This window comes from Mytilus californianus, unplaced genomic scaffold, assembly GCF_021869535.1.
Source record: "Mytilus californianus isolate M0D057914Y unplaced genomic scaffold, xbMytCali1.0.p SCAF_7, whole genome shotgun sequence".
In the NCBI taxonomy this organism is placed as follows: domain Eukaryota; kingdom Metazoa; phylum Mollusca; class Bivalvia; order Mytilida; family Mytilidae; genus Mytilus; species Mytilus californianus.
In genome coordinates, this window is record NW_026262723.1 from 94449827 (window position 1) to 94463085 (window position 13259).

A 13259-nucleotide genomic window follows, 5' to 3' on the forward strand; every position below is an offset into this window, starting at 1 on the left:
GGAAAACTTGCAATCCCGTAGAACAAAAGCTAAGCTTGTCTTGATTTATAAGATTAATGGGGGGTTGGTCGAAGTCACTAATGACGTCCTGACACAATCTGACAGGCGAACTAGAGGCCTACATAAATTTCGACATATATATACAAATAAAGACTTTTTTAAATCATCTTTTTTCCCAAGTACTATTGCTGTCTGGAACGATCTCCCAGAAACAGTTTGCATGTCACCCTCCCTAGAATCCTTCAAAGGTGGTATCTCCACCTTAACATTGGAGGTTCTAGTCTGGCTAATTAATTAGTGTATTTAAGCCACTGTACATAATGTGAATATGTTTAACATTAAGCTACAACTAATGTTATTTTAAATTGTAATTGAACTGTGGCAAATATTTTTATTTTATTATAACAAAATTTTCGACATCCATTTGCATGTACATAGCGCCACAGTTCCGGGATATTCCACACTCCGACACCGGAGTCTTTCCCGTACCAGGAAGAAGAAGAAGAATGTAGTGAAGCTGATCGAAAGTTGCCATATATCGGCGTCGATCAACAACAGAAAAAAAAATCATACCTGTTACCTGTTACCTAGTCTTTATCTTCCTCCTCTAGCAGGAGCTTCGCTTCTATAGCGTACTTCTTTATTTGCACCCTAACCCTTACACACGGGGCACTCATAAAATTATTTATAGTATTTGCTCATAAACGTTATTATTAGAAACAGTAACATATATACAGCATGCGGACTAATCCATCACCATGTAAACGAAGTACTTGGTATCAAAATCATACCATGCGCGTAAAATGATATGGGAGTATAAACAAAAAATTGAAAAAATTGTTTTCATACTTTGCCAAAATGTAGTATATATTGTGATCTGTTTAAATACATGTTAAATATTAAAGGTCACCGTGTTTATTTTCAAGGTTTAGGTTGTAAAAAATGACAAACTGTGTATGGACAGTACAGATAAAAGGCACCATAACGTGAAAAGAAGGTAAACTAAATGATTGAATTTTGAAATAAAATAGCCCTTTTAAATTGCTTTCAGAATATCAAAATGAAAAATGGTGTCCTCATACGTTTTTACCTGCTATGATATGAAATAGAAAAATTTCCTGATGATTCTTTTATCAATTATACTTGTCAGAGTTACCTCCCCTTAATAAGCACAGTTAGAGAAAAATGAAATCAAGCAATTATATTCTACTTTTGTAAAAATATGAGAGATAATGACCTAACATCAAATTGATTTGTTCATTTTGATAAAAATTCTAGTTAGTAAGTTGCATTCCTGCATCAAAATTTGCCGACCTAATTAAAATTCTGGACCTATATTGCGTTCTGCTTTTATACAAACCATGTTGGCGGAAGACACCTATACATCCTTAATTTTGAAGCCCCTTAAATTACACTCCGGCTTGCTCTACTTATCTCTGCTAGTTTGGTGACATCCGTGTTACCTCTGTTAAAATAGTACGGGTAAGCAGATCCTTCTCCTCATGTGGCACCCGTCGTGTTGCTCATATTAGTACAAACCCGGTAATAAGTCTAATTCGTTAGCCGGGTCACGTTCGGGAAAAGGGGACGGGATTGTAGTTACGACAATTGGAACATATCTAAATTATCTAATCCTAACATTGACCAGATATGAAAGTTTGAAATGAAAACAGGATGAGATCACAGCAGGGACATTGATAGATAATTATCACACCTTACATTACAGCATGAAATTAAAGCAAAAGCAGCGCGAATACCTTAAAAACAATACTAGGATGGACATTAGAATTCAAGTTCTCCGGAGGGTAAGCAACTTTAATTCTACTAGTAGCACCAAGTGTGTTGCTCATGCCTTGTCAAAATTCGACGATAAGTCGCATTTGGTAATGTTTCGATCAAGGATAAGAGGACAGAAGTGTGGCTATAACAGGTGGCCCATACTCATTGTCATGTGTGACGCAGATATTCCAAAACGATAATTCAAATCATGATGGCGCCCGTAGAGCTAAGGAGTGACTTCCTTGAAAGCAGCAACACCCTATCAAGAAAATCCTGATAGGAAACGCAAGCCCTATAATATGGTGTCAACTGGGAAATCATAATGTAATTCATAAATTTTTGTATGCATTTATTACAGAGATAGTTTTATAACAATGTTTGATTAAATAATGCGAAGAAATGCAGCGTACAAATAAGATATAAAAATTTGAGTTACTACTTTTAATATTTGCGAAACATATCGCGTCGCAATTTTCAGAATAATAAAAAAAAATCGCAAAAAATCACAATTTACAGTATATATATATATATATTTCATATGCATGCATGAAGGTGCCTACGCATTTTGCTACAGAGAAATGGAAAGTTCACAATTGGGGAAATGAAATCATACACTTTGTTAAGATTTCAACCAACCCTGATTGTCAATGTCTAGACAAGATATGAAGCAGATTGTTAACCGGTTCTGTGATATCTTTTAGTATACAAGTTGGATTAGAATATATGCGATCAACATTGTAACACAACTGACTTATTCAGTGAGAGGTCAGCATCTATAAGAATAACAATAACAATAACAATAACAATAACAATAACAATAACAATAACAATAACAATAGGAACAAGAATACTATTTTATATGCAGCGGTACATATGCATGTAACGTACAGAATAATATCAGTTTCTTTCGTTCTTCTTGAGAAGCTCCGGTATGAAGTTAGCCATCGTATTATTAAAACTCTAGAAAATAGGACACAATACCGATTTCTCTCGTAGATTTATCTAAATCTTATTGGAATCCTGTCCTATACTAGTAATTATACATGTATCCATTATGAGAATCACCTTACAACTCGATAGCATGAGTCCTGTTGCATTGTTCTTAACAAGACAAGACTGGAAATTCCGAATTACACCACATTTACTACCAGTGATATATTTTATTTTTATCCCTAAAAAATCAAACGATGTTACATTACAGGTTTTTGGAATTTAGCATTTTTGACATGGGATAGGGGCTTGTCATTTTGATAAAACTACGCGTTGGCATTTCTTGGAATCCAAAATGAAGTTTTTCCGAAATTTTGAATCCATGCATGGTTCCCTCTTTCTTCAAATATGACTATTATGAATATCAACATGCAAAAACATTCTTTTGACAATTACATAAATGCTCACTGTCTTCCTTAGTTTATCAGATACATCTCGATTCGATTGTTATAAAGTTAAAGAAATTTAGATCTTAAATATATTCAAAATTTATCTGATAGAGCTGGGACATAATATATTGACGTTATTTTGTATTTGTAAATTAAAAAAAAACAGTAGTTATATTTTAAATGCTTTATAAAGGACACACAAAAGTCATTGGGGAAACCAGGAGGTCCCTGACAAAAATAGGGACGGGAGGTAAACAATTTTGAAAAATGTAAAAACACCAGTTATCGGCTATATGGAGGGGATTCGCTTTGAAAAAAAAAACAACATTTTATAAATATTAAAATTTTACTAAAAATTGCCACAGACGGGTTGGCGGTGTATCATATCATAACTTTAATTGTGTTCCTATATAAAAAAATATATGTCTTTTGTAACACTTTATAGGATGTTACATATCGTAGAATATGATACTATGCAAAATTTTGAAATTATCCAATGTACCGTGAATAAATAGTCAAACAATTGTGTATCCTTTTCAATATTGTTAGAATTAACCATATCTTGAAGAAAGGAAAGGTAATCCTCCTATTGTATATTGTAAGAAGTAAAAAAGGAGGGTTCGCTTATAGATATAATTAATTAATGGATCTCCTACATTTGACCCCCCTTTTTTTGCCAGGTATAACAAATTAAAAGTTCCTAAATAAAATCCGATAGTATGTTCTAGATGGTCATTATTATGTATGATATGATCATGACACGAATATATTGATCTAATGGTGATTTAGGGGATAGATTAGTTTGTTTATTTAGAAGTTCTGTTTCATTCTATGTATTGGTGGCATGTTTTTCATGATCATCCAAACTTTGAACAATTTTGTGAAGAAGGTTTTTGTCTTGATGCACGAATATAGCTGTTGTTAATTCGGACTTACAGAGCCAAGCGAGTTATTTGCGGATTTATCACTCGGAATGAATTAACAACATCAGTATAATTACAACCTTTATATATTAAGCCAAAGAGAATGCTTTGAATGACAATCATTAACAACTTACTTCAAATATTTGCCAGTATACGTATAGTATGCAAATCCTTGCTTAGCTTTAAAATTGATTACTGTAGTATATGGACGCGACTACCACTTTTTATTAATAAACTTTTGGAGGAATTCTACCACTGTCAATCTTTGTATCAAGGATAAAATTTAATACAAGTTTTGACTAATTTATGATATCTGTCATAATATATATCTGTAGTAACTTGAAGTTTTTTTTCAGTATTAATAGAATATTACGTTTACTGAAATCTGAGAGGTCACTGATAATCTGCATATAGCGAATCAACCGATAAATGTACACGCAATAAGAAGGAGTCAACCATCAAGGAAAAGAAAATCTACAGTACAAACTGAAACTGAAAAAAATCGTCTCGTTTATCATAAATTTTAGTATTAAAATGTCCATGATGAACTCCAATATAAAGGTCTAAAAAAGTTACCATTCATGCACCATGCATGTTTAATTTAGTAAACAAAATTAGTTGGGTGGATATTTCATAATCATTGTTTGATATGTCAATGTCAATGGAAGAGTTTTGTAGAGTCAGACTTAATGAAGTTTTGCAATAAACACGTATAACAGTAAACAGGGGTGTAGCTGCCGTAAGGCACTTTAGGCACGTGCCTACACATAATTTTTTCACAAATGTTTTTTTTTTATTAAAAAAAAAAAATAATGACAACGTTATCTGTCACTGAGATGCACGTGAAGTCGTCAAAACTCTTTAATTATCAAATGTCATTTGTACACTAGTCTATCATCCTTAGTGAATGGAGTATTGGATAGAATTGTATGTACATTATATTAGAACTTTGGTTCAGATCATTTCACTTCCATCAACAAATACATGAATGAACCTCAACATGCTCAAAAACCTGACATTTTATTCTTAGATGCATGATTTTTTTTATTAGTTGTTGTTGGCTTTCAACTAGCTTTCCACTTGGTCTTCATCCGACCTACAATAAAACCCTTGCCAAGTGGGGCGTCCGTTTGGCTGTGCGGGATGTATAAATACGCAGTCACGTCTGGACAGAATGAGGACGTTAAATCCGATGCCTAGTGTCGAGAGAATGCCACGCTCTCTGCACGTTAAGAACACTTGCAACAACTCATTGATGGGTCCGTAGGTGGTCTGCTGAAGGCAAAATTTCTGTCCCTATCCAATAATCCCTCATTTCCCAATGGCATTTCCAAATTTCTAGACCTTCATCCTGGACGACCCCTATTACAGGACCTACCTGTTGTATTAATTGTAAATTTGTTTTTGTGCAGAACATGCATGAACTATTTGCCACTGGACGTTTAGCAATTAATTTTAATCAATCAGCTAGCTTTCAGTAACTTCGAGTACTCTCAGATCAACGTGTAATGACCATAATTATTCAAATTCCTTAGGTATGAATTTTACAGTACAGGATATAAAAAAATATGAATTTTGTTAGATAGTATGAACAGAACCGAACTTCTGGCTTCATTAGGTATCGACTGTGTGTTTGTGTGTCCGCGGAGAGTGAAGGTTTAAGAATCAAAAGATGAATGGTCGATCCCTAGCTCAAAGGATAGTATTATTATATAGTAGTCTCAGTGTTTAGGTGCCTATTTTTTTTTATGAATGATCGTCAAAATGTACTATTAATTGACGTATATATATATATCAATTATCCTCAATCAGAAAGGAATAGATATGAAAATACTAAATAGGATGTACTGCTTAATTAAAGGCTACGCTGATCTTCGGTGGGCAATGCATATTGTTTATATTTTTTTTTTAGATTTCCGATTGTACTGCGTCAATTCATCAGTCAGATGTTATTGCAAAATTTTTTATAATTCTTTTGAACTTTTCTTCATGTATATTATGATAAAATTACCAGTAAATTTTATTTTTTTTTTTTTTTGTACACAAACTTTTGCAACAAAAATGCTGAAAACCGTTTTCCGTCGGGGAGCTTCGCCCTCCTGAACCCCCTACCAGAGCTCTGCCATGGACCTGCTGGGATCCTTGAGCAGCCCCAGACCCCCTGCCGCAATTTGTGCCTACAGTATATTGGGGGTCTCATTTGGGGGTTCTGATCCCGGATCCCGCTTATTGTTTTGTCAGAATCCCGTGTCCCGCTTATCATTGTAATAATAGCGCTTGTAATTTCACGTGTCCCGCCCGACTTCGTTTCCCGTTTTCACGCAAAATAATTTGTTTTCTACGCGTCACGCTTACAAATAACGGCAAATCCCGCATCACGCTTACACCCCAATGAGACCCACTATATTGGATACCTAGCTACGCCCCTGTATACGGAATATGTCACAATACTTTTATAAATAAAATTTATTTCCGAAAAAAAAGATTGGTTATTTCACGGCTTCAGTGGCAGGCATACAGAAGAATAAAAGACGTGTTGGTAGAATTTTCAATAGCACACATTATCTATCTTGTTTTATTTGTATCGTATATGCTGAATGATCTGAATTGCTGGAAGATGTTTGAATCAAAATAAAGCATCTATGTGTCCAAACTCTTTCCTTTAGTCACCTTTTGCCACGTTTTGGTGATGCGCATGACCATAATTTGTAAGCTTCCGGTCTAGTTCAGAATGTGGACTCAACTGAATAAATGTTGAATTTTATATTCTTTTCAACCAATATGCGGTCTAAATTACTTCCAGTCCAACTTATTGATTTACAAGTTAGTGAACCAGTACCATTAACAAGAACATTTTGAATAAGGAGTGAATATATTCCACCCTAAAGACACCAAAGTCCTAGTAGATCAGAAATGTCAGACCCGTCTCGCAGCTCGGGTAAATTTTACCTTTTCGTTTATTTCATGTAGTACTCGATTTATTTTAATGGTTATGTATTTTAAATAAGTATTCTGAGTATTCACTGTATGTTCATATAAGCATATTCTTATTAAGGAACACGTTCAACAAAATTACGACAGGTGTGACGTGGTTTTTAACATCTTGTCATAATTTCGTGGCAAGAAATGACAAAATTGGACTACAGTATTTATTAAACGTAACTGTATCGTGTTAAATTTCTCTGCATTATGTGTCCCTGTTAGGCAACAAATATATTGATTGCTTGTATATGTGATATTGAAGCATAAAGATGTTATTACATGTAAGGTGTATCAATACTGGCATTCTGTATAGAAAGCAAAGAAAATAACATATGTAAGAAAGTAAGTAAATTTTATTTAGAGTTGGCATACATATAAAGTTATCAATAAACATGAGCTTTAAGACTGCTACAACCAACTACACCATTTATACTATAAAACTTCAAAGTATTAAGCAAACATAGAATAAGCATCAAAATAGACTTCTTTCATATTTGTGTACTTTCCTGTCCATTTTCGATGTCACAATGCTCAAATTATATTATTATGTCAGAAGTGAGATTCTATTGATCAATGACGTCATTTTCACTGATTCTACTCTGTTCAAGCGGGTTAACTTATTAAAAACAAACTCAAAATGGGTTTATGTACATGTATTTGACAGTACATTGAAGTGTCACTTTTCCCAATGTCCAAATTTTCATTATGCTTGACTGTAATGGTAATAAGATTTATATTTGTCTGCAACCATCTGCGGATAATCACCTGTGACTGTACAGTTTAATTAATTTATGAAATCAATCTCCTCAGATTATAAAACTAAGTAAATGTGACTGATAGAGTAAGACCATTAACAGGGTTCTCACTAAGGCAAGTCCATGATTCCTGAAAATCTGTCTGGACTCATCATTTTCAAAACTGGTGAGTCCAGAGATGTATCAAGCTTGTGAAATGTATCAGCTGAGCACATATATCATTTTAACAGTTTGACAGAGTATATATGCAAGACATTTCATGAAAGATTTGCTCATATAGTGTTAACCTGTGTTTGTTTTTGTAGGATTTCAGAATAGCAAATTTGAACCCATGAACAAATCTATACCTCCAAGTGTGCCAGGTCCTTTCCATGGAAAACCACAATCTCCAAGCCAAACACCATTTTCACAGTCAGCATTGAATGGTTCATCATATCCAACATCAAATACTACAATGCCATCAGGAATTGGGGGGCCACCAAATCAAGTAAGACCTAGTGTACAGGGTCTGGTGGGCAATGGACCATTTCCACCACAGCATCCAGGTGCAAGACCTGGTTTTCCTCCTACATCAGTTCCTGGATTTAGGACACAACAAATTAGACCTGTTCAAGGACAATCTGGTGGACCACCACCAAACACTGGAATAAGCAGGCCCCAGATGGGAGCACCAACACCTATGTATGGTCCACCATCTAGTCAGACAGGACAAATGCCACCTACTTCAAATATTCAACAAATCAGACCTGGTATGCGACCACCAATGACAAACATGCAGCAACATCCTGGTTTTACAGGTGGAATGCCAAATCGACCACCATTAGCAAATGGCCCACAGCAAGCAGGAATTGGTTCACCTATGATGATGGGTCAACCACCAGTGAGTATGGCACCTTCATATCCAGGAAGTCAGCCACCAACTGGACATCCACAATCACGAATGGGTGCACCACCTGTTGGCACAGGGCCACCTCAAGCTACTATTTCTCAAAATAACCAGTCAGGGATACCACAGCAATCAGGTAGGACATGTACATTTGATTTTTATAACATTTGCATACTGTTTAAAGATTCATAAATGATTCATTATACACAAATGCTTTTTAGACATTTAGATATAATTATTCAAATATGGAAATATTACATAGATCTTTATTTTTGTTTTATGCATATTTGTAATAGATATTTTTATTAATACCAAGTAAAACCCCGGTTTTTCAAGTGTTTCCCACTGGGCTGGGCAATACTCATCACACCAAGGTTTTTGCCAACCCTGCTTATAGGAAGAGTGCTGACCAACTATTGTAACAAGAGTTATGCCCCTTGAAAAAAGAAATGTATGGAAAATAACATTGAGATCTAGATCTAATGCCTACATTTCTTGCATTATATTTACTAAAAGATTAAATGAAACTTTATTTTTTTTAGTTATTGTCCGTGGACAGATAAAATATGTGCAATGCATGGACATTGGAACACTGTTCTTTTATTTTCTTAAATGAGTTAAAATTTTAAGGAGATAACAATAAAGAACTATATTTACAATGTATATTGCCTAATTCACACATATGTTCTGTTTATGGTACATTTTGTTACATGTATAACAGGCATCTTGAATAGGGGATCACATCATTTAATATAATTTTGAAACAAAGCAAATTGGCTACTGTCTACCCTATTTGTTTTTTGTCTGTTGTATTAAGCTTAAATCAGGATGTTGGTTTTTTTTTTTTATGGAGTTGTTTCACATTTTTGTCATACAGGGGTTCTTGTAGCTTTCTATACAATATATGGGGTTTGCTCATTGTTAAAGGCCCTATGGTGCCATAAAGTTTTAACATCCTCGTCCTTTGGTCTCGGCTGGTATTACTGGCATTCATATCACATCTCCTTATTTATATACAATAAGGATAATAAAAACTCAGTTTGCTTCCAATTGATTTATTGATTGTTGTTTGCTTAATGTCCAGTGGCAATTGTTTCATGCATGATCATATTTTAAAACAGGGTTCTTATTGATGTAAAAAGTGCTGGTAGACAAATTTAAAGAAAATCAGAATGGCAAACACAAAGTGGAGAGAAAAACCTAACACTAGCTTTTAGGTCAGATGAGTCCTTGGACTGCATTTAGATGATGTATAGAAAATATTACTTATATAATAATGTTTACAGTTCACTTTTGAGTTTTGGCTGATCAAATTATAGCCACAGGAGGACATATTTCTTAAAAGCTCTATTCCAAATACAACCTCTTTGCCTATTGATGACTTTGGTTACAGTTAACATTAGAGAAACACAGTAATTTATTTAGATATATAGATACATCTGTTGTTTGATTTTAAAGTCTCAAATAATAATTATCACCCGCCTTCATAGTAGATGGGGGATCATAATAAAAAGTCATTGTGCTTTGAGGCCTGTTAGACATATGAATCCATTCATCTGACCAATATCAGGTTAAAGTTTAAGGTAGCTAGTTTACCATGAAGTTGTGGTCACGTAAACTTAAAACATAGTGCTCATGTTCATGATGATGTGGACTTCTTAAAAATTATCCTGGAGTAGAGATTTAACAAAGATTTTGCAGTTCACCAAATATTGTGTGAGAGGGGCATGGTGTCCAAATGACATTTCATATTTTTGTTTTTACAATGTCTGTTGCTTCAGGTAGATGCATCATAATTTGCATTTGGCATATTGTGAAGTAGTTAACATCTGCATGGCATGTTTTTTTTATTGTGTGTATATATGTGTTGTAGATGGGCTACCTGTGCCATACCATGGGCAGGGACAGTATTCCCACCAAGTAGGCATGCAGCTTACACCTGGACTAACACCTAACAATTCAGGTATATTTTACTAAAATCAAAAGGATAAAAAAAAATTTAAAAATCAGATTTTTTATCTCATGTTTTTAAATTGATGAAATTTGGTTTTTATTTGAATTCAATTCAGTAGAAATTTGAAATAGAATGATATCTTCTTCAATTATAATGAATTACCCAGTAAATTGAACCTTGATTTTAAGTGTTTGTCATTGCTTTCTGATTATATTGCTTTGCACAGGTCATTATGTTTTACTTAATGTATATTTTCCTATGGAATCCTGAATTTTATTACTATATGTAGCCATCTTATTAGTCATTAAATCCTGATTTCGGGAGGGGGTTATATTACAATTATCTTAAGTCTGTCTGTCTGTCCAACAAATTATAATTAAAATATTTTCGTCACACTTATCTCAGAAACTGCTAAACAGAATGACTTCTAATTTGTAATCCAGCTTGACAGTGATAAGTTGTAACATGTGAGCACTTTTTGGATCTGTCAGATACCTACCTCCAGTTTGCATAACTTTTAATTTTCTATATCTTGAATGAATCTACTTTTTTCATCACTCATTTATTCTGTACTGCCGAATAGAAAGATTTCATATTTGTTTAGCAGCTCACCATTGATGAGCTGTAATATGTTTGTTTTCGATCTGTCAGGCACCTACTGCCTGTTTTCCAATACTTTGATTCACGAGTGAGAGTATGTCTAGAGCATGACAACATATGCATTCTTTTTTGCAAGTGAATATGAGATTTTAACATCCATACTGTTGTATTATTGCATTCATTTTCAAATCACATGATGAAAGCTAAAATGGAAAAAGATGTTTGGTGTCTCAAGAAAACAAAATTTACCTGACAATACAATACTATGTCTTAGTTTGTTTGTGAAGTTGTAATACTCAGTCTGATAAGTTACTTTAATGTATTAGCGATGATGATAGACTGTTTTTTTTTATGTGACACTTTAATGACAAATAATCGGTATGATTGAATGCATACATAAATAAAATATCGTTACATGTTATATATGCATTAACAGTAATAATGAATTATAAAATTAACTATTTTGAAAACTGTATTATTGGGAGATTTTTTATAGTTTATCATATTTTTATTAGACTTTCATATACAATTGTAATACAAGTTCAAGTTCAATATTTTATTGTCAATCAACATGATTAACATATGAAGAAAAGCATTACTATTAAGACAGTGATCTTTAGTACTAAATACTGAATGAAATGTTCTGTTCGACAGCGTTTTGCATTTGCGCTGATCTGCATTTCATTTGCACTGATTTTTTTTTTCATTTGCACCGATTTTTTTACAGGTAAATTACAGGTGAATGTTATTTTTCATTTATCATCATAGACCTCTTCCGTTAGTCAGTTGTACAAATGCTATGAATTGTCAATCAATTGGGATAGCCATTTACCAATGTCACTTGATTTGTCTTTATACTCTGTGCTCAGCCCAACCGACTGGATTTTCCTCCACCAGTTCTGAGTCAGATGAAAACGACAACAATCTATTCTACATTGTGGAATAGCATCCATAATTGCATTATGCATTGCTTGTTCAATATGCATAACCTCGGCCACAAAGGAAAGTTGTTTTGACGGCAGAGATCGCAAATTATTTTCCACATCACTTCATAACACTTCATATTTCGCTGGTAAGAGGGAGTAAAATAGAGGTACTTAGTTTCCATTTTTACATCCGTGTAAAGTATAGAACTGATAAAAGTATTTTAGACAGCACTTAAAAGTTCCATCTATAAATATTGCAGACATATCATTGCAAAGACATTCAAGATTGAGGTGTGTAGAACAAATAAGTATACCTTTCTCGCGATCATTTGCACTGACCTTCCGATATGTATGGCAAGTATTTACTCACCTATGTTAAACTGTAAATGCAATTAGGAGCAAATATAAAATCGGCGAAAATGAAAAAATGAAATCGGCACAAATGAAAGTATGAAAATTTTAAAAATCGGCGCAAATGTCATACGCCCCTGTCCGAGTCTGGAATATACCTGTACATAACAACAACAACAATACTTTATTTAAAGAGGGTTACACAGTTTGCTATATAACTCATCTTCCCTGAGACCCTCATCATAGAAAAAAAAGCAAACATGTACATGGCATACATAATAATAAGTATAAAAGTCAAGTATAATGATAATGTTCAGTACAACTGCACAAATATATATATGTAGTAAATTTTCGATTCGTTCTCATCATCACAATTGTAAATGAATAAATGAATCTTCTACCATGTCATGAATGTTACTAAGATAAATGTGCTCCCTAATAAGTAAAAATTAAGATTAGAATTTGTTATCTAACAATATTTGAATTATTGATCAAATTACAAACTTGATTTTATTAGTCACTATCATAATCATAAATTTTGTTCTGTGATTTTTGGCCTCCATGGACACATATACTTGTTATTCTTATGTATGCGTATTCAACAGTTCTTTTCAGTTAGTCATGCAGCCTTTATTTTCAGACAGTGCAGCCAGCAAAATTGTGTTTTGAACCTTTTATTGTTCACAACATTGTCTTTTGATGGATAGTTGTCTCATTGGCAATC

General features: G+C 33.7%; 1 protein-coding gene across 3 annotated transcripts in view; it reads left to right on the forward strand.

Annotated features, from left to right (window-relative positions):
* The first annotated feature begins 6788 nt into the window (after positions 1-6788).
* The window catches only part of LOC127708650 (protein transport protein Sec24A-like), a 29394-nt gene continuing 22923 nt past the window's right edge, over positions 6789-13259 (forward strand). Inside the window, exons 1-3 of one of the 3 annotated variants that reach the window (XM_052213706.1) lie at positions 6789-7019; positions 8124-8840; positions 10578-10667. In XM_052213706.1, coding sequence (XP_052069666.1) covers positions 6995-7019; positions 8124-8840; positions 10578-10667 — 832 coding nt within the window. In that variant the 5' untranslated portion in view covers positions 6789-6994. The remainder of the gene's footprint in view (positions 7020-8123; positions 8841-10577; positions 10668-13259) is intronic. The other 2 variants (XM_052213707.1, XM_052213708.1) reach the window with 2 other exon arrangements.